The 23,012-nt window shown below is 39.9% G+C and overlaps 1 protein-coding gene across 1 annotated transcript; it reads left to right on the forward strand.

Annotated features, from left to right (window-relative positions):
• Nucleotides 1-10,218: 10,218 nt before the first annotated feature.
• Nucleotides 10,219-13,558, forward strand: fzd10 (frizzled class receptor 10). The gene has a single exon (XM_084727906.1). It carries the CDS (start codon nt 11,027-11,029, stop codon nt 12,779-12,781), a length of 1,755 nt encoding a protein of 584 aa, XP_084584032.1. The 5' UTR covers nt 10,219-11,026; the 3' UTR covers nt 12,782-13,558.
• Nucleotides 13,559-23,012: the final 9,454 nt, after the last annotated feature.

Raw genomic sequence — 23,012 nt, forward strand, 5'->3', positions numbered from 1 at the left:
CGCTGTGACTTCCTCTTATCAACCGCAGCACACAATGAATGAGGTCAGAGGGTTAACCTTCAACTGATGGGACTGCGCTCAGAACAACAGCAGTGAAACAAAGCAGATTTTAATGGAGCAAAGTGAAAAGAAGAGTGAGACAAATTAGTCCTCATTAATAAGTTACTTTATTGAACTATTTAAACCATATGAGCAAAGAATACTGCAGGCTTTGATGTTGACAGGGCTCTTCAATAATTAATTGCTTGATTCATATGCGTTTCCTCAAAACGTCTGACCCTTTACTAAAACTGGTGCTCTTATTAACGCGCCGGCATTTCAAACAGGACAGAAAAATACCATGTATAATATTAAACAGAATTATCTCTGCCAGCAGTTGCAAAACAATCTTTTAAACTGAGATTTCTTTTTCTTAATATTCATGCATCTTTTTTTCTGCAGTTTTACTACTACAGTAGATTCTTTACTTGCCATGTTCAGATGCTTTCCCATCTTTTTTCCCCCCCATTTTTGGCACCAGCCTCGTCATAAATTAAAATAATAGACAATGTTGATAAAGAGGATGAACTAAAGGCAGAATGCGTACCATCAGGAGGGAGAAAAGGATCTTTTGGACGCAATGTACAGCTGTGGACAGGATCAGCAGCCACCTATTTTAGCCACCTAAAAAAAATATAATAAAAATAATAAATAAATAATATAAAATATATAATGCCATATATAGAATATTTTTATAATTTCAACTTGCTGTCAGACAACATTTTCTGAAGGGAAGCTGCCATTATATAAGCTAAATATCACTTTCTCCAAACCAACCAGAGTCCACTGGAAAAAACTGTAATTTTACCTTGCAGAACACAGGACTTAGTGATCCACAGTTAATTTTGTTTGTGTCGTTTTGTGATTTATGTGTTTTAAAGGGTTAGTTAGTCTATCACTGCCTCAATTCAATTGTTAGTTTGGATTCACCAAAGTCACACAATAACAAGATCGAGGCAATGGTAGACCAGCCACTTTGAGCAAAGAGAGAGAGAGAGCTGCTTTGGAGAGAGACATATTTGGCTCTCAATTGAGAGAAAAAGAAAAAGAAGGAGAAGACAAATAATAATCCGAGCAAATCCGATATGGTTGTCGCTCCGTTCAGTGCTCGGGCCCAAAATACCAAAGCTACTAATAAGTTATGAAACGGTTTCAATTTAATACTGATACCTCTATATGACCTACATTAACGAGACCATCCATGAGAAGATTGGGTATTTCTCTATAGTCTTTCTGCATTGCTGCCACCAGGTCAGATTCTCAGTGAAATCAGATGAAACATGTCTGTGTTTACATTTTCCTAAGCAAAATTTCTGTGGGTTGTACATTAGCCAGTTGAAAGGAAGAAGACGGGATTTTATGTAGATCATTTTAATTTTGACATTACATTTTGTGGTTATGGCACTACCACTTTTGTCCACAGGGGTCTCCAAAATCAACACACTATGAAAGTTACTGGTAGTAGCTTTAAACAGAATTATCTCTGCCAGAAGTTTTGCTTTAATATTCATGCATCTTTTTTTTTCTTTTACAATTTAACCACTAAAGTACAGTCCACATTCAGGTGCTTTCTCATCTTTTTTTTCCCTTGCTTTTTGGCACCAACCTCTTCACAAATTGTGGAGTGGCGATAAGAGAGAAAATAACAGATTATGTTGATAAATAGGATCATCCTGAGCTAAACGCTGAATGCGTGCGATCAGGAGGGAGAACAGGATCCCGGGACAATGTGCAGGGCATGTGGACAAATAGTCTCACCTCCAACTGAGTGTGTTGTTTCTTCTCATTGTGCCCTCTGAAAGAGAAGAGGAGGGCCTTGCTTAAGAAGATTATAGCCCTACCCCACCCGTACGTTTAATCAACATGCCCTTTCAACGCCGGTAACAATGCCAAACATGTCTAAAACGTCCCCTGTTTTCTCCCATAGCATACCTCACATGTTGGAACAGCATGCCAGTCATCTAACCACAGCAATTAAAGAGGAATACTGTGATTACTCTTACTGATACGGAGTTGGTGTAAGTAGATCAAATTTCCTCTCAAAGAGCTGATGGCGCCATTTTCAGAAATGTCATTGTGGCGTGTTTGATACCCATCTAATTTCGGGCTACGCAAACAAAAATGTATTAGCTTCAATTCATTTTTACTGATCAAAATTCCCTTAAGAACCAGAGGAGCTTTGCTTCTTCACCCTTCATTTCTTTCATCCATGGTTAAATATGTAAATAAAATGTCTAAAGTCATTCTTCAAAGGGGAACAAAAGAAAAAAGGGGGCTGAGGGAAAAGACAGCCATAAAATTCCTCCGATTCTCCATAACATTAGCCAGAGGGGGGCCAGCTTCCAGCCAGAGCCTAGCAGCAGGGGAGCGAGCTCGCTCCATAGAATCACACATCGCAAATCCCACACACAAAAAAATAAAATATCTTTTCAGCTTCAGCCATCAAAGGGCCCCCCCTTTCACTTTATTAGTTACAGAATTATCTCACAGTTGCTGATTTCTCAGAGATGGAGCTGCACTGCTTTTCTTCGTCGTGCTGTTATGGTTGCAAAGATGAGATAAAGTTGGTGTGTGTGTGTGTGTGTGTGTGTGTGTGTGTGTGTGTCTTATGCACATGTGTGTGTAGAAATGAGCTATAGGAGGGGGTTGTATATGAAGCGGGGGGTGGTAGACAAGAAGAAAAAAATCATAAAAGAGGCAGTAGTAGCTGCAGTGGCTACAGATGCTAAAGAGTGAACAGGCCTGATTCCTCCTCCTTTTTCTTCTCATTTTCAAAGCGATATCATCATGACCAGCAAAACAATCATGAAAGAGCGGGAGGCAGGAGGAAAGACAGGAGCGAGGACAGAACAAAGGCGACGAATTACAACAAACCAGCAGACTGTGCCTTCTTATTAGACTGTGTGACAGTATTATCTTGTCAGCTTCATTACACCAAAGGCGGCGATAATAAGGGCAGATATTTGCTTTAAAATATGCCAGACAGGGTTTCCTGAAAGCTGGATGATCAGTAAATGGAGAGCAGGAGCAGCCCTGGCTCTGGGAATGCACTGATATTACATTATTCTTCTTCACATTAAAGCTGTCATCTCTTTTTGTCCTACTCCTACACATCAGCTCCATAATAAAAGTCTAGTGGAGAGGGAGGAGGGACGGAGCAGGCATGTCAGCTGTTGTCCTTGTCTTTGTGAGGGGTCAGGATGTATAACATGCATGCTGCTGCTGCATCTGGAGCCTTTTTTTGACAAAGGAAAATGGTTTGCATGTCATTAAGAGGCTCCCACCGAAATGATCTTAAAGGGATATTTCAGATTTTTTGACATCTAAGATGACAAGTTAAGCACAGAGTCAGCAGCAAAACGTTAGGGGCGTGCAGACAGATCCCCAAATGATCATTGTTACCGATACAAAGTCTTGATTTGAGTATCATTACTAGCATCAATAGGATCAATACCAAAAAATTAATCTGTCACGTGTTAGATGGATATCTTTAGCACATAAACCAACATAAACATTCTTCTTAGTGCTGCAATACTGACATCTATGTTGTATGCATACATGCAGTGATCATTGACCTTAAGGACATTTACTTAACTGTATTTACCAATCCAAAACGTTTTAAACAGGCATTAATAGAGGATAGTAAAAAGAAAGTTTTTTGCATAGTATTTAGAAGTTGTAAACAATAGTAAATTATGACATATTTAACTCCCTTATATAATGGTAGGCTACATTAGCTATTAGCTATCAGTATCAGTACTGGTGATCCTGGCCCTGGTAGTACTTTGTATCAGATCGAAACCAGATTTTGTGGTAACGTCCTCCCCTACAAAATATGTCTTAGCCACCTGAAAAGAGCCTGATATTAGCATTTGTACGCTATCTTTAGAATATTATCACCGACTTACCCTGCTGTGAGACGGACTTTTCCAATGCCATTATATTAACTAAATATCAAATATTTTACCTCGCAGAACAGTTGATGGTCTCCCGCTGCCTCGATTAGATATGCTGGAGCAAGCCTCTTCAAAGCTTCAAAAATAAAAAGTAAAATCTCAGTTAATGCTAAATTTCACTGGTAACCAGAAGTGCAGCTGCATTTTGCACCAGCTGAAGGTGTGACGGTGTAATCTGAGTGACTCTGAAAAAGCATTTGCTTTTCTTAGAGATTTAGATTTAATATCAGCATCAGTGAGCAGGAGAATAAGTTAGGCTGACCTTTTTTTCAGTGGCTAAATGTTAAATATGTTTTGCTGCTGACTCTGTCCCTAGCAGTAAATTGCTTAGCATCCAACATCAGTACTCCTGCTGCTTCTCCAAACTGGAGGTGTGTCAACCGCCACCTCTTACAAGCCCACTTCAAAAAATCTTAACTGTCCCTTTAATTCAACACAAACTGCTGCTGGTGCAGTAACTCAGACTAGCATAGTGGCTAAAGGCTTTGCTCACAATCTGGGAGCACATTAGCACCAGAACATTTAAATTTGAACATTTATGACTTTTTGAATTAAAGTGTTGAACAGATATTTCTCCTCCAGTCTGGACCAAACATCTTCAAACGTTAACAGCTGGGTGAGTGAAATCTGAGCGGCACATGTGCTGCATAGGAGCAGGGTATTGTGTTCATAAGTGTATTCATACCCCATATTTATGCTCCTGCTCCACACACTGAGCGCTAACAGCTGAAATGCCACCACCAAGATATGCTGTGCTTAAACCACTTAGGCACGCTGGTGCCAGGTTTCTCATCTCGCCTGGACACATTTCTGAAATACTTCTAAAAGCACTTTAGTGACTCTTGTAAAAAATGTACTAAAAGCACTCCTGTTTACTTGTGATCAGTATTTCTCCCTTGATGAAGACCATGGCTGGGCTGGAGTATAAATCTCACCGCCACAAACTTTTTACAAGGTAATGTGAGTGAGGTCTGGACGATCTCACACACATAAAAAAAAAGGCCTCATAACATGTTCTTCTCTCCGCCTGTCACGCCTTCCAGCTCCTCCATGAGCAGACCGATAAAACCAAGATGGAGTTCTTACTCACTGTAGTAACAATGCATCATCTGGGTTTATTTTCGCTGTTTATGACAGTCGTCTATGAGTCGATATGTTGTATTTGGTTGATTTTATGACGCGCTGTGACTCCGGTACTGTGGTGTGTTATGTAGGCCGGCTCTCTACAGGAATTGTTTCGCTTTAACAGGCTAATAAAAGCCCATCCATCCAGTCATTTTCTAAACCACTTATCCTGTCCAGGGTCACAGGGGGCTGGAGCCTGTCCCCTGCAAGAGACAGGATACACACTGGACACTTTATCACAGGCTGAGCACATTTGTAGTATAGTGAGTGTAAGACTTTTCTTTTATGTATGTATATATATTTGTATCCAACATTTAATCATGACATGAAAGTTGTAAGGCATTTCTCAGAACATATTAAGAATAACACCCACCCACCTACCCCTCCCTATATCTCCATCGCTAAATGAGAATATCAATCTCAATAAGCAACAGTACAGGGGGGATTGGAGAGGACAGGTCCCACTTAGTATTAAGAAAACATGCATTTGTCTCCAGAAGAGACACTTGCCTACTTGCCTGAGAGCTTAACTGCATCATATTGTTATATTTTGTGTTTTCCTTTACATAATTAAAGACATTTCCACCCTAAATTATTACACAAATGGCACAAATAAGTGGATAACAGTCAACAAAATACAGGAAATAAAGCATTTGTCACTCAGAATTTCCTGCATGAGGTAATATGTGTTCCCCCAATGATGAAACAAAACTTACACCTTCAACTGTACATGATGTGTGCGATCAGTCCTTGGTGACTGTCTCTTTTCAGTATAATCCAGGAACAGGCGCCCTGTATTTAGGAACAAGTCTTGGTGTCCTGAGTCTAGATTTGGCTCGGTCATGACCTACTATGTTGGACATTAGTTGATCCAGTGTTCAAAAGATGAAGGTGTGACTGTTTTCCATTGTCTCACAATAATTCTGCATCCTGTTAGCATAGCCCAGTGGTTCCCAAACTCGGGGGCGGGTCCCCCCTGGGGGGGCACAGAGCCTCTGCAAGGGGGGGCATGGATGACCAGTGAAGAAATAGAGAGCAAAACAAAGTTATATGAATGCAATTTAAGTTGGGAAAATAAACAAACAAGAGCTCGTCGATGCTATTGTCCTGTTCTTTATTTCACTAAAATTAAACTTGAATCATAGTTTATCAGATGCTTCCACAATTGTTGTTAATGATTGATTATAATTGTGCGGTCGCAGGAGCGAGAACTTTTTTGGCTTCTGGAGGATGCATGCCAGAAAAAGGTAGCCAGTTGACTCGGCACCGTAATTCACTGAGAACGTACCATCAAGACATGCTTTTGGTTAGAGACATTAAACACCTCATTTATAAAACATATTATTTAGGGAGACTGTGATTTCACAGAGCCTGCATGTCTTTGGAGGTGTGAGAGGAAAACACATCAGTCACTACTGGTTCAGTCAATGCAATCTGAACAAATTATTTCAAAATAAAAGCATTTATTCCAGAGGAAATCTGAAGTGAATCAACTACATTCAACCAACTGTGGCGGCTTGTTATACTGCCTTTTTCTCAGCATGAGAACAGCTCAGCTTTATGAATGTTGTTGAGTAATATGATTAATTTTTTATTAGAAATATCTTTCTCTGATTTGTGAGAATGTTTCATCACCTACAGTAGCTCATACAATATAATAAATCTTCACACGCAAAAATATTCTCTCGAGCACAGTCCTACAAACACTTGGAAAATGTTCAGCTTAAAGTCGAAGTTTATTAAAGGGAGAGTTCAGAATTTATGGAGTGGGTTGTATGACGCACTTATCCATACTTTGGATACTGTGATAGCATCAGTTACATCAGAAGTGGAGAGTGTCTCTCTCAAAGTTAGCCCATTTTAAACATGAGAGACAGATTCTTATCATCTGCCAAGTGTATTTTGAAAGTGCCTGCCTTTTTCCAGTGAGTTTTTAAGGATGACTTCCTAGAATATCAGTTTAAGGTGTACACTATACTCATAAAATTTTCACAGCTTTTCATTGCTTTCAGAGAGCCTTTTCTGATGAAAAATCACTTTTATATAAGCCAAACATCGCTCTCTCCAAAGCCACCAGACTCCTTTGGCAAAGAATACAAGAGTTACCTCGATTTGTTTGTTTGTGCTATTGTGTGACTTTGATGAATCCAAACGAACCTCTGAAAACACTGAAACCACTCAATGACACATAGAAACGAACGAATCAAAGCAGCAGTAGACCAGCAACTCCTGTGTTCTGCAAGGTAAAATTACTGGTTTTGCCACTGCAGTCCGGTGGTTTTGGATGGAACAATATAACAGCTTATACAGAGGCTTATAACTTTTGCAACTGTTAGCATGTTGTTGCTGTATAGCCAACTTTATATTCCCTGTGGATCCGAGTGGCTATAATAAATGTTTCATACAGGACACATAAAGAGTGTCCAACATCTAAAGTGGTCATTAAATATTCCAGGATTGTAAATTAGAGAGTAAATGAGAGTGTATTTGTGATATCGCACCCAGCTGATTTAAGATCAACCATATGGGCCCAAACTTAAGACATTCTAGGTTGTTGTGATAGTTTGTCTATGGCTCTAAATGTAACACAACTAATGAAATGGACAAATGGTGAAAATGCTAAATTTGTTAGTGTGAGAAACGACCAAGCAGCATCTGAATTATTGATTCAAGCTCCTGAGCTTGACAATAGAACAATGTCAACACTTCAGGCAGACATTTATAAAAGGAATTTAACCTTCTTATATGTTTACTGTATCACTTCCTTCATTGAAAAAGGCAGGAAATGTTGTCCAGAACACACTGATCCCTGCACAACTAAATTCTAAACTGATCCTAAAGTGGGATGTGCTTTTATCAGCGCCGTTAAGTTTCACACAGTATACAGACTGATAAACACTCTACTTTTAAACTTTTTACATCCACTGTCTTCTTGTTGTTATGTGTGTGAATAATGTTTGCAAACTTTCCTGGCCTATATGAACTGAACTGAATGAGTTAAAAGTTGTGATAAACCCGTCTGCATCTTTTACTGACAATCAGTTGGTCTATTTGTCTCCTTTACAAGCATTTAAATATTTTATCATAAACTGATCCTCATTCATTTTGCTGACATGATACTACGTGATGTATTTTAAATTTTCTACATCAGAAAGTCACTAGGAATAATTCCAGTCAGTGAGGGCGTAGGTTTTAACATTTGGAGGCACACATATTAAAGTGAGAAAGTTTGTGTCTTTTCTGCATCGATTTATAGTGGGGATGTGTTAATCCAAAACACAAAATTCAGATATAATACAGTATAATGCAGTAAGGTTGTCAAGTGGTTCACCAAAATTAAGTCCTCCGCTACTTTAATCTTTTCACTGAGGGGGACAAATGCATGTGTTACATACTGAGGAGGACTTGTCTCCTCTGTCTCCCTGAAATCTACACCTTTGCCTTAAGGACAAATCTGAGATATGCTATGTTTAATTAACTTGACTATTTCAGTTTTATGCAACTTTGTTCTTGAACTCTAAAACATTTTACAGGGAAATTTTGTACTTTTTACTCCATTTCATTTGTTTGACAGCTGTTACAACTAACTTGACTGGTTCAGATTTTATTAAACATATATTAACATATTAAATATGATACGTTTTTATTGAGTAAACAAAAAATATATCATGATGTGGTCAAAATCAGTTCCACTTCTGCTGTTTATACATGTGAAAGCAAGAATATGAATTGCAACATATAATCAGTAGTTGAAGAATATCATGATCATGATTATTGTTATAAACTTGTTTCTTAATTTTAGATTGATTTTAGGCTGCCAACTTTAAATCTGACCAGGGACTGTGGATGAAAACTATCCTTTTGATAAATTCTTGCATGTTTGCAGTAATGTTCATTAATACGCACTGACTCTAAGAAATAAATAACCAAAAAAGCATGGAATGCAGTCTGTTCTAAACATTGCAGGGGATCTGTCCCTTAGTTTAAGTAAAAGAAAAAAAACATTATATGAAACCTGTAATGCAAATCAAAGGCTGCATTGATCCAAAGCATGTTAAAAAAAATGTTGATCAACTGCATAAAATACAAAAAACACATAACAAAAACATAATGATCATCACTATTGTTATAAACTTATTTCTTAATTTTGGGCTGATTATAGGATGCCAACCTCCCATCTGGCCACGGACCATGGATGAAAACTAAACTTTCTGGGGGGTTGGGGGGGGCAAAAGATCTCTCCTTTAGTTCCAATGTAAAAATATATATTGTATGAAACCTGTCCAAAACATGGTTTAAAAATTGACAAAATGTTGTGCACTGCACCAAATGCAAAGCTTGCACATTATGATACTGATTATTGTTAAATAATAATAATAATAATTTTAGATTGATTGTAGGATGTAAAGTTTACATCTGGTCAGGGACTAAAACTAGCTTTTTGCCTATTCTTTACATATTTACAATAATATGTATTAATATGCACTCTCCCAGAGAAATAAACAACTTTAAAAAAACATGGATTGCAATCTGTTCCTTTGGTTAAGTAAAATATGAATCATATAAATCCTGTAAGGCTAAATCAAAGTTGCACTGGTTCAAAATATGGTAAACATGTAGAAAGTGATGCTCAGCTGCACAACATACAACATCATGATCATGATTGTTGATATAAACTTAGTTCTTTGTTTTGGATTGATTCTAGGACGCCAACTTTACATCTGGCCAGGGACCATGAATGAAAACTAAACTTTCTGTCTGATTCTGGTATGTTTGCATGTAGCTTATTAATATGCACTGTCCCTGAGAAATAGATAACTAAAAATTCAATCAGAATTTTCTGTTTAACATCGTCTTATGTCCTATTCTAGTCGAGCTCAGATGAGGAAAGCGATAAAATAGAGAGAAGAATAAAAACGTAACGGTCTCATGCGTGCAGTTAAAATTTCAGTTCTCTGGTGGGTTTTGGTGCGCCTGTGGCTCCGGTGCGCAGGCTGCCTCTGAGCCATATTGCGCAACATTTCGTGAATCTCATAAACCGTGTGTGTGTGTTTGCTTGTGTTGTAGTCGAAGTTTGTGTCTGAGCACAAACAAACAGAGAGAAGGAAGTTCGCTGTGAGCCTTTGAAAGTGCTGTAATGAACAAGCTGTTCCGCACGATTTGAAAATAATCCGCGTGTCAGTGTCATCTTTCTTATGCAAAGTAGCTGCCTGTCTTTGAAGGCGGATCTTTTGGCAGGTTAGACCGGGACGGAGCCTCCGACCAGCTCAGACGAGACGAGCGCTGCCACCAAACGCATCAACTGCCTGCAGACGGGAGGAGCTGAATCCTGCCTTTCAGCGACACATTCACTGTTACCACCGAGGATATTTATTATTTCGCTTATTTTACTGATTGTTTCGGTGCCTTGTGAGCAGAAATCCGCGCCGCATTTAAGGACTGCAGGACATTTATGTTTGTTGTTTCTCCAACTTGTCGCACACGGACTGAATCGCGCCGCTGCTCAGACAGACACTCCGGAAAGTGACATGAAACGAGAGGACGGAGAAGTGAGTCTTTTGCAGACAAGTAGGGAACAAATTGGAGCTGATGATCATTGTGTTTCACTCTCAGTGGACTGATCCGCGCGGTGCAGGAGACTGAACAAGTCGCTCCAACACTTCAGAGACAAACTGAGCGCATGAAAGAAAGCATGGACCTGAACGCACGCTGCTTCCAGACAGGAGACATGTTCGGATTTATGCTTTTATTAAACTCTTCAGACCTAAAATGAGGAGACGGTGGTCCTGCAACAGATAGTTCTGTAAGTTTTTCTACATTCAACCAGTCTGGACTTTTTAATTCATGAAAGAAACGTGTGTGTTTTGAACATTTGGCCTCATTTTTCTTGAAATCAAGAGGAGAGGATGTGTTCAAGTGTTCAGCTGAGCCTCTTCTGTGTGCTGCTGTGGGGCTGTGGGGCTTCAGCGATCAGCTCAATAGACCCGGACTGGTCAGGGGAGGGGAGATGTCAACAGATCAACATCCCTCAGTGCAAAGACATTGGCTATAACATGACTCGCATGCCAAACCTCATGGGCCACGATGACCAAAAAGAAGCAGCAATAAAGCTGCAGGAGTTTGCCACTCTGATCCAGTTCGGGTGCCACAGTCATCTTAAATTCTTCCTGTGCTCGCTGTATGCTCCCATGTGCACAGAGCAGGTGTCCAACCCTATCCCAGCCTGCAGAGTGATGTGTGAGCAGGTCAAGCTGAAGTGCTCACCCATCCTGGAGCAGTTTAACTTCCCCTGGCCGGACTCTCTGGACTGCTCGCGCCTGCCGACCAAAAATGACCCGAACAACCTCTGCATGGAGGCGCCCAACAACGGCTCAGATGAACCTCCCAAAGTCTCCCACACCCAACCGCCAGACTTCAGGCTGCAGCGGCCTCTGAGCGGACAGGACCTGCATCTGAAGGACAGCAGCAGCAAGCAGACCTGCAGCAACCCGGGCAAGTTTCACTTTGTGGAGAAAAGTGAGTCCTGCGCCCCTAAATGCTACCCCAGAGTGGACGTTTACTGGAGTCAGGGGGACAAACAGTTCTCTCTGGTGTGGATGTCCATCTGGTCCATCCTCTGCTTCGTCTCCAGCGCCTTCACCGTGCTCACCTTCCTCATCGACCCACAGAGGTTCAAATACCCTGAGAGGCCAATCATCTTCCTCTCTATGTCCTACTGTGTGTACTCTGTGGGCTACCTCATCCGACTGTTCGTGGGGGCGGACAGGATCGCCTGCGACAGAGACAATGGCGTCCAGTATATCATCCAGGAGGGATTAGAAAGCACTGGCTGCACTATTGTCTTCCTCATCCTGTATTACTTTGGCATGGCCAGCTCCCTCTGGTGGGTCATCCTCACCCTCACGTGGTTCCTGGCCGCGGGGAAGAAGTGGGGTCATGAGGCCATCGAGGCCAACAGCAGCTACTTCCACCTGGCGGCGTGGGCCATCCCAGCTGTCAAAACCATCATGATCCTGGTGATGAGGAAGGTGGCAGGAGACGAGCTGACAGGCGTGTGCTACGTTGGCAGCATGGACGTCAAAGCTCTCACAGGGTTTGTCCTCATCCCTCTCTCCTGCTACCTCATTATTGGCACTTCGTTCCTGCTCTCAGGCTTTGTGGCGCTCTTCCACATCCGGAAGATCATGAAGACGGAGGGAGAGAACACAGACAAGCTGGAGAAGCTGATGGTTCGCATCGGGGTCTTCTCAGTGCTCTACACCGTCCCCGCCACCTGCGTCATCGCCTGCTACTTCTACGAGAGGCTCAACATGGACTACTGGCGCATCCTGGCAGGCGAGCATAAGTGCGTGGACAGCAGCGGCGGCGGTGGGCCGGAGTCGGACGAGTGCGTCATGAAGACATCCATCCCCGCAGTGGAGATCTTCATGGTGAAGATCTTCATGCTGCTGGTGGTGGGTATCACCAGCGGCATGTGGATCTGGACCTCAAAGACGCTGCAGTCATGGCAGAACGTGTTCAGCAGGAAGCTGAAGAAGAGGACGAGGAGGAAGGCTGCCAGCGTGTTCACCAGCAGCAGGCCTTACATCAAACCTCACCCGTCTCTCAAAGGGAACAGTACTAAATATGAGCCTACACGGCCGCCTCCAACATGTGTATGAGCTGGCTCTCTTTGTATAAACCCAAAAAATATGTGTAAAGCCCTTAACCTAAACTGGACTTTGTAATCAGAGTGCCATCAAAAGAATCAAGGTTTATGTTTTATTTATGCAAACTCCATTGAAGATCATGCAACGTGGGTTTTTTTTTGTATCTTGAGCCATCTCATGCAACAAGAGCTGCCTTTGTTTGAGAAAAAAAATCTGCTACTCCTGGATTCACTTATCCTATTGAGGAACTTGGTAGAGAAAAAAAATCTTATTGTTCCCGAGACAAAAAGAGTGGAATAAACCATTTGGATGTGCCATGGGGTTACTTGAATAATGTGCAATAGATGTTTTCCTTACAGGCAAAAAGAAAAAAAAAGGACACTTGTACTGTTAGTGACAGATTACAGACAATGAAAGGACCCCACAGACAATGGAGGCAAATGGTCAGAGAGATGAGGAGTGTTGTGTTTGGAGGCTTTTTCATGGAAATCGAGGCAGTGTCATATATGTTTGAACTGGAGTGAGTGAGAGCAGCTGTTTGAAAAGCGCTCCAGACCTTCCGAACTGCCCCATTGTGAGGCAAATCCATGCCATAAATTAATCAAGCACTCGTTATTGAAAAGTTATTTGTACACGCAGTTTGAGTTTTCCATTTTTGGTTTGTGTCTTTGCTGTTTTATAGCACAACAAGGGAACGTTTGTATATATTTCTAAAAAAAAAAAGAAAAAACACTTCAGATTTTATAGAAAAATTAATAAAACGTTCTAGTTTTAAATGTTTGTAAAGCAGCGATTGTCTTCTGCAACTGTGTGGTTCTTCCCTCTGTTTGGAGCGAGTCTCCATTCTCATACAGCCGCATGAAGCTTTTTATCACTGCAGCACTTCTGTTTCTCAGCCTCGCTTAAAATCTGCAGACAGCTCGTAAAACTCATCATTTAAATACGTCATAAAACTCTAAATCATTAACCTCAATTTGTGAATGTGATGGTATGTCAGATGTGCGGTTTAACAGTATGTATGATATTCAGAAAAATTACAGGTAATATTATCAAAATGTGACAAAAGAGACGTTTTTTTCTCAAGTATTAACTGGATGGTTTTTCAGGTCAGTTCATAAATGTTGCACACACACTGTACATCTGCTGCTATGGGAAAAAAATGCACTTTAACATCTAAAAAAGGATGTGACATGAGGCTGTTAAGTCAAACAGACACAGGGAGCATAAATACCAGCATGTCTTTTCTTGTTTTTAAATGTTCATACGGAAATAATGAGACATTTGTGTCTGTCCCCCTGTGGCTGCATCAAAGACAACTGAGAGCAGCTTATATTCAGTGCAATAATTCAATAAGGTCAATTATGCATATAGTTTTAGATTTTATTGAGTGAATTTTAAATCTAAAATCACATGTTAAGTCTTTTATTTTTATATCTTTACTTCTGAGTATGGCTACAGCTAAAGATTATTTCAATATTGATTAATCTGTCATTTTCACGATTAATCAATTTGTTGTTTGGTCTATAAAGTGTCAGAAAATGGTGAAAAATGTTGATCAGTGTTTCCCAAAGCCCAAGATGACATCTTCAAATGTTTTGTTTTCACCTCAACTCAGAGACGTCCAGTTTAAGGTCGTAGAAGAGTTTAAAAATATCTAAAATATTAACATGTGAGAAGCTGAAGTCAGACAATTTGGATATTTTTTTCTGAAAGACTGGCTCAAAACAATTAGTTGAATTAATTTAATAGTTGATAGCTAATCAATCAATCGGCTTATCGTTACTGCTCTACTTCTGAGAAATGATCAAAATGTTTAATTTTTTCAGCTTGGAATACATGATATTTTATGAGAAAAATTACTACTGTTAGACTTTCCTGCTTTCCTGTCAATATGCATAAAGATAAAAAGTGAGAGAGTTGATGTCAACAAAAGGACACATTAACATGTTGACAGTTGTGTTTATTTGACCAAAATGTCCCATCTTAGAGCCGCAGTTTACATCAGAGTTTTGATAACCAGCAACAGAGGAAGTATTCAGATCCTTTATTTTAATAAAAGTACTAATTGCACACTAAAAGTACTCCATTACAAGTAAAAGTCCTGCATTGAAAATGTTACTGAAGTATAATCAGAAATATGCAGGGACTCATTAGATGATTGTGACTCATGCATTAATGTTCACTGCTCATTTTGAACTATTTTGTATCAAACTGCAGCTAATGATTATTTTAATTGTGGTGATTATTTTCTCCATTCATTGATTACCGATTGTTTGGTTTGTAAAAATTCTGAAAATAGCGAGAAGTGTTGTCACAATTACCCAGAGTGCAAAGCGACACCTTCGCAATGTTTGTTTTGACTAAACCTCAAAATTATTACAAATACATTCAAATTAGTCAAATAATTAAAAGGGAAATCAGCAAATCTTCACATCTTTGGATCTGGAATCACGACAGGTTTTTACATTAAAGAACATCAAAGTAGCTGCTAATTAAGTTTCAGTCGACTTGAGCAGCAACGATGAATCGATTAGTTGTCATCTGTTAAATTAATCGCCAGCTATTTTGATGATTGATTAATCGGTCAAGAAATAAATGTCCATATGCTCTGATTTCAGCTTCTTAAATGTGAACGTTTTCTGGTTTCTTTACTCCTCTCTCACTTTAAACTCAATATCTATCATTTGAGGACGTCATCTCGGGTTTTGGGAAACACTGATCGATATTTTTCATCGTTTTCTGACATTTTATGATCCAAACAACTAATCGAATAATTGAGGAAATAACTGACAAATTAATCAACAGTTAAAATAATGGTTAGCTGCAGCCTTAGTCCACACCTCAACATTATTAGAAGTATATTAAAATTGTTCAAATAATTCAGAAGAAATGCAGCAAATCCTTACATTTGTGAAGCTGGAACTATGAAATGTTTTTACATGAAAAATAACTTAAATGATTCTGAAAATAGTTGCCAATTGATATTTAGTTTTGTGCCATTTTTACACTGAAGTATGTAGTTTAATAACATGTAAACCTTATGTTTTTCTTTACACAGAATTATATCAACTTTAAGCTTTTTTAACACAACAACAGAAATTCTGTCACTTGATTAATCGACCGATAGTTTTAGCTGTTCTGTAGTTGCATAAACTGATGGGTGGTTTAGTTTATAAAAATGCAAAATATCATAGACTATAAACTCTGCACATGTTTTGTGTCTAAATTTGTAAAGTAATTAAAGCTGTCAGATGAATGTAGTGCAGTTAAAAGTACAATATTTCCCTCTGAGATGTAGAAAGACTAAAGTAAAGTACAACTTGTAGTTAAGTACAGTACTTGAATAAATGTACTTAGTTACATTCCACCTCTGTTGATAACCTGTTGATGGTTTTTTAGATATATTCCTCACTACCTTCATGCTGGATGTTTATAAAACCCTCCGTACAGTTTTTACACCTCAGCTGAAGTGGATATACAACTTTATTTCAGTCCCACCTCTTCCTCTCCTCCCCCCCTCATCTCTCCCTCCCTGGCTGTGTAGCATGTGTCGGTGCGTATCAATGAAGGGGTTATACAATAATCCAGCTCTCATTCAGGACAGGATTAGACCGTTTGAAGGGTTTGACTTTGAAAAGAGGATCGCTGCAAACCAAAAATACAGAATATCTGTCATCTCGTCTCTTCTTATCAGTGGGGCACGGTGACATTTCTAAAGACACATCTGGCCTGGATTTGAAGTAGTTACATATTGACTGAAGCGGCTCTTTAAAGCGCGGGCAGGCTGAATACATTGTGTGGTACCCTGAGATGTTTTGGCGTTAAATGATCCTCACACTGTCAACAGTTTTAAGGTACAACGCGCTCTGAGAGCCACAAGTCGAGTCTTGAATCTAAGCAGCAGCAATTGACTTTTGTCTTGGCAGTGCTGTCAGAGCAACAGGAAAACATAGATACAAAAAAAGTCATTGACTACATGTACGAGTATGTCAGACATTTAAAGGGATAGTTCACCTAAAAATCAATGTTTTTGCCTCTTACTTCTATTGTTATTTGTGCATCTTGAAAGTTTTGGTGTGAGTTTTGTTATCAGCTGCTGCCTTCTCTCCAATTTGATGGATATACCGGATGGTGCTCAGCTTGTGGTGCCAAAAAATACATTTAAAAAACTCAACAGCAATGTCTTTTTCCAGAAATCATGATCTGGCTACTCAAGATAACCCACAAGGCTTGTTGTGAGCAGTTTCATGTAGGAACTATTTTCTTTCTACTTTCTACTGTAGATAATACACTGACTATCCATAATCTCATCACATCCCCACTTCAAATAATCCAAACTACCTCTTTAATGCTTACATCTCGTGCTGTCATGAGCACGAGCCTCTCCTCTATGAGGAGATGCACACTTCCCTCTGTGCAGTGATTCAGTCGGTAGGTGTGGTTCCTACATGAAACTGCTCACAACTACGTCTGTGGATTATCTGAAGTAACATGGTCATGATTTATGGAAAGAAAGTTTTTCAGTTGTTTTTGTTTGGGGTTTGAACACCACATGATATTGGAGGCAGACATCTTACTTTCACCAAAACAATATAGATGCATAAATAGCACTATATGTAACAGGGGAAATGTGTATTTTTAATTTTGTGGTGAACTGTCTTTTTAGACATGAACACTTGCAGGAATATTAGTAGATTTTTAAGCATAATGAGCATGAAGCTATTCTTTTTAGTGTTTGAAAAAAAAGATGTAGTTTTGGAGACCTTTTCTAGCTTTATCTGCCTCACTTTCAAATCTTTTTTGAGAGTTAAAACCTGTGGTAGAGAGTCCTCTCTGGTCTAATAAAGTTTCAGAAGTGTAGTAATGCTTTATCCCGCAGGGCATTCAAGTTCCAGCGTCAACCCAACCCGTTTTAACAGTCAAAAGCACATGACTCACAACCTTTATGTGGCTGAATCAAAGTCAGCCAGTGTCTATTGATACTGTGAGTTGCGAAAAAGGTGTGAGTGCTTCTGAGAGCTTCAACAGAGGCCACCTGGATAACAGCCCCCGAGGTGTCTGGGAAGGCTGTAAATATAAATGACAGTTACCACCCCCCTCCAGGGCTTCTTCAGCCAAGCAGCCTTCACTTCTCTTCTTCTCCTCTCTTCAAAGGGAAAAATCCTGCTCAGAGCAAGGGCAAAGTATTGCTGGCAAGAAAGTTTTTTCTCTTTCTTCTTTTTGGAAATCACACTCAACTGTATGTATCACTGGATTTAAGCTTTTAAAAGTATAGCTCTTATTTCATCAGATCACAGGTTTTGAATCCAGGCGTGTCTCTCAGCAGCACAGTGAAACATCTTTCGTCTGGTGTTGCAGATCATTAAACGTTGGTCCTTGTGATGACACGTTTCACAAAGCGGGGATTCCCGCCATGACCATGTGACTCAGGCTGATGAATCTCAGACCCACAAACTCCACCGGGACAGGCGGATGCCGTCACCCCACACTCATCCACTTCCTGCCTCTCGTTCCCTCTGCTGTGCCATGCAGGAGATAGTAGTGTGTCTGTGCTGGCTTGTGATGCGTTGGCAAAAAAGAGCTTGTGCTTGTGATCAGTGTTGTTGAAACAGCATCAAACCATTGATAATTACTTGATTTAATTTAATCTGACTGCTTTGCCAGCGAGCCAGGATTTTCAGCTTTTCACACTCTGTAATTGAGCTGATGTTAAGTGTCTTTGTGGAACCGAGCAGTATTACAAACATAAAGTTGAAATGACAGAACAATTAAGCCTCCTCTGCATGTCAAAGGCTGAGGAAACATCATCGCCAGTCAAAACCTTAAAGGAACACTTCACCCCAAAATCAAAAATACACATTTTTCCTCTTACCTGTGCTTTGCATCCATCTAGATAGTTTTGGTGTGAGTTGCAGAGTTTTGGAGACATCAGACATAAAGGATGTCTGCCTTCTTTCCAAAATAATGGAATTAGATGGCACTCGGCTTGTGTTGCTCAAAGCACCAAAAACTACACTTCAGAGACTCAACAGAGATGTGTCTTTTCAGAAATCATGACCTGGTTACTCACAACAATCCACAGACCTTATTAAGAGCAGTTTTGTGTATTTTCATGCTACCAAAACTACAGCCACTAACCAGTAGGGGTGTCACAATTTCAATATTAAATTTAAAATCAAATGAAATGACATTTCAATTTCAATAAAGTCTAAATTGTCAGTTCTGCAAGTATATCCATATTTTTCTAAACGCCCACCTACTTGCGCCATCCGTCACGTGTCTGTAGGGGAAAAAACAAATCAAGACTCGATAGTCCAACAGTGGCATAGCTCCAAAAATCAAATTGTGACCTTAAAATCAAAAGTCAAAATGAATGATGGATTTGGAGAATCATGACACCCCTACTAACCTCATCGTTGCACCAAGGGAGGTGTGCATCTACTCATGTACAAGAGGCTTTTGCTCGTGACAGTGCAGGATGTTTTCCTCAGCTGAGCTGCAGCCTCTCATCCATCAAACTGCTCTCCAGAGGTTGCAAAAGTGCACATATTCTTTATTCAAGTAGAAGTACAGATACTGTGTGTGACAAAAAGAGTAAAGGTAAAAGCAGAAATACTGATTCAGCTTCTTTACTCAAGTAAAAGTGAAAAAAATCCAGGCTCTGAAAGTCGCCCTCTGAAGGACATTTCTACTGGCTGTTTCTGTGCAAATCTAACTGAACTTCAAACTCATATTATTATAAGAACATTAAACTATTCTGACTTCAAATAAAATAGAAAAAACAATATAATGAAAAAATGAACTTTAACTTTGCTCAGTTTTCAATGTCAGCGACAGAACCTGAAACATTATGACCAACATGAGAAAACCCTTCAGGTCTAATTAAGTTGTTTTTTCTTTTTTTTTCTTTTTTTTTATCTTATGTTAGAAAAAATTCTAAAATCTTTTGTTCAACCTATAAGCATAAGCTGGTTCTCAAAGTAAGGTGGCCTTTTGGGTCTAAAAATCAGACCTGCAGTGCCAACAAGCTTCTCACAGACAGCTGAACAGATTCACCAGATGCCTTTTCTTGTTACGTCTTTTACATCATTTTTGTCTCGATATATCTGGCGTGCTTGTGCATGATATGCAGAGGTGCACAGAGACGTCATTATCTGTATCTGTTCAACCAACAAAATTATCTGTATCTGTATTCAGATAGAAAACCAGAAGTATGGTGGTTATAGTCACATTAAATGAGGCAAATGTTTAATTTCCTAACCTAATATTCATTGGCAATGAAGCTGTTTTACCTACTAAGCATCAAAATGATTTAATATAGGCATATAATTAATTATGAAATGTATTTCCACATCCTCATACTTTATTTTTGTCTCTCACTTTCTATTTTCTAACTAGGCTAAGTATTAACTGTCATATATACTTTATCTATATAAAAATATCCTGCAATTTTAGGGAATAATCTTGATGCATTAAATCTGTGATTGATAAAGGTAAATGCAACCTTTTTAAATTAGTAATCATGGAGCTGACTTTTCCCAAATAACATATTTGGATACATGTGCATCCCTAAGAGGTACTGATGGATGCACCAAGGAACTGTCATGTTATTGTTCTATCCACTGAGGCTGAAATCAGTCTTGATGTTGGCAAGGTGGTGCGCAAAGATCCACAGTAAAAATAATCAATAATAATTCCCTCAAAATGCATTAAAATTAATGTTTATGCAGGGAGTAAAAGTAAAAATTTGTTGTTTTTTTTTGCAGCACCTCAAGCAGGGGTAGATTTAGTCATTTTGAGGCAAATACAGGCATGAGTCCCTCCTCATCCCTTCTTCTTCTTCCTCTGTTTTAATCCTTGAATAATTAAGTCATAAAAGCAAACTTTTATTTCGGAAGCAGTGCTGAGGATGAAATGAGGAGTCTCACAGCCTCTGTGGTGTGGTGGTATGGCAGCGGAAACGTCTCTAACTCTTGCCAGACAGCAGCAGGTTGGGTTGGGTATTGTCTTTTGGGCCTTTTCCACCGCCACTTTTGGCCACATAGGTATCTGCTTTATTTTACCATTTCATGTCTGCTTTCAGCTGTCGGAGTCGTGTTAAGTTATTGTGTTAATCCCAGAGACATATATGAACGGTTTATCCACTGCTTTATAGTCGCTCGCCTCAACCCTCCTCAAGCTCGTCCTCAGGTAAAAGACACAACTTCAAGTGTGTGGCCCTGTTGTAAGTGAAATGCAAACCCCCGCTGTGCTGGGCTGACGTGCGTTTGACTAGTCAAACTGAGTCGAGCCAGGCCAGCTCTGTGTGTGGAAAAGGGACATTTTAGTATCCTCCCACTTCCTTCTTTTTCAACACCACACCAAGCTTTGTTTACATGAGCTGGCTACTGACTTCCTGAATCATTTCCCTAGTCGCGCAGTAAGATCATTGAATAGTCCAAGTTAGTGGGGAGACACTCATGAATTAAGGATTCTGATGATATTTTAGCCTATGAATTTTTGAACAACATAATTAATTAATGAAAAGTCAAAAAAAAACTTTTGTATGGGGCCCTTGACAGCTTGGGCCTCAGGCAATCACACACCTTTGCCACCACCACAAGCCAAGTGCAATCTATTTCCATTATATTAGAGAGAAGGCAGACATCTCTACAGCTGATACCTTCAAAACTCTGCAACTCTCACAAAAACAACCTAGACGGATAAATAGCACTACAGGTAAGAAGAAAAATATGTAGGCGTGCTTTTGATTTTGCAGTGAACTGTCCCTTTAAAACTATGCTTCCCTATCAATAAATGACTCCACCTTCTTCTCTCTGCCATGTTGTTGTAGGCGAGGCGGTGGAGGAACCTGTGTACCTTTCCTTTGTTTGCTGCTTTTGCAAGCAGTCATAAAGTTCTCTGACACAGTGACATAAATCAAGTTGCGGCGATGACTGGCGGCTGAGGCAGCTCCTCTTTGATCAGCCTTTGTGGAGACGCCCCATGTCCTCATCCTCAGCTGCTCCGCCAGCACCTGTTTACTAGTTCAGGCCTGTCTGTTTGGAAAGCAGTGCTTAGCCTCTCAATGTCACAGACTCATACGTGACGCACTCACACAACATACACACAAAGGAATTTGGCTTGTGCTCGAGGGTGGGTGGGTTCCTTCCAACATGTATGCTCCTAATGCGGCAGACCCATACTGATTCTTGGCACTTGTTTCTCTTATTAGACAGCTGCTCTAAATGTAAATCTGTCGCCTTTTGGAGAGTTCTGCCTCCTTTGGCTGCACCAGAGAAGAAGAATAGCTGGAGCATCATGACAACTGAAGCTGCTTTGTTTTCCTGCTGAAGAAGAAGAAGTAACATGGAGTAAGAGGGTTATTGAAGAACAAACTTTACAGAGAGTTTCTTACACCAAAGCGTTATCAGAGAATGCAATGAAAGCAACCTTTCATCCCTCAAGTTCTTGTGGTACATAAATCCAGAGTTCTGAGGATTATGGTTGAAGGAGATGTGGGTGGGCTTCATGTTCTCAATCAATCTATACAGCAAAGAATCTAGGCCAACATAAGAGTACAGTATATATGCCCAATCTGCAGTAACAAGCCAGCTAACAGCTCACACACTGTGGAGGCAGTTGTTCCCAGCCACTGCTGAAGGTGAGAGTAATTACATAAAAACCTGGCAACAATGAGTTGTGTGCCTGCGAGGCGGGGGCAGGGCACTTTTTCAAATGCATAATGAACTGCCTCGCAGCCCCTCTGCTGATCAAACAAGTGTTTGATAGTGGCTTTGGTCTGAAAGAGGACTGAATATGTTTATTTGCATGTGGAGAAGTGAGTGACTTTGAGGTGGAGATCAGGCAGATTAGTGTTAACTGACAGAGACCTGTGCAAACAGACACTCCCCCTGCATACAAGCAGGGCAGCGGCGCACTTCCTCTGAGGACTAGTTAGTTAGGCTGAATGCAACATCAGACAGAGCGGAGCGTGGCAACTCCTGACACTTCTCACACATTGTTCTTTTTAGGCCAGCCTCCCCTTTTAACCCATACTCTCTTTATTTGGTAATGCTTTCTTTGATGGCCATGTTTATAATGCATCACAACAGGGCTCTGAAACTCAAATTGGCTTGCAAGAATATTTCTGAAAATTTACTTTTTTATTTCCACTACTAACATGTTTTCTTCAAACTTAACAAAAAAAATCCAATAGATGACATTACTAATTGTGATGTAATTTGTACTCAGTATCATTTCA

This window comes from Lutjanus erythropterus, chromosome 10 (assembly GCF_056507025.1).
Source record: "Lutjanus erythropterus isolate fLutEry1 chromosome 10, fLutEry1.hap2, whole genome shotgun sequence".
NCBI lineage: Eukaryota > Metazoa > Chordata > Actinopteri > Lutjaniformes > Lutjanidae > Lutjanus > Lutjanus erythropterus.

Bases quoted from the DNA above. Each gene is read 5' to 3' on its own strand.
- fzd10 (XM_084727906.1), top strand. From the start codon at position 11,027: ATGTGTTCAAGTGTTCAGCTGAGCCTCTTCTGTGTGCTGCTGTGGGGC.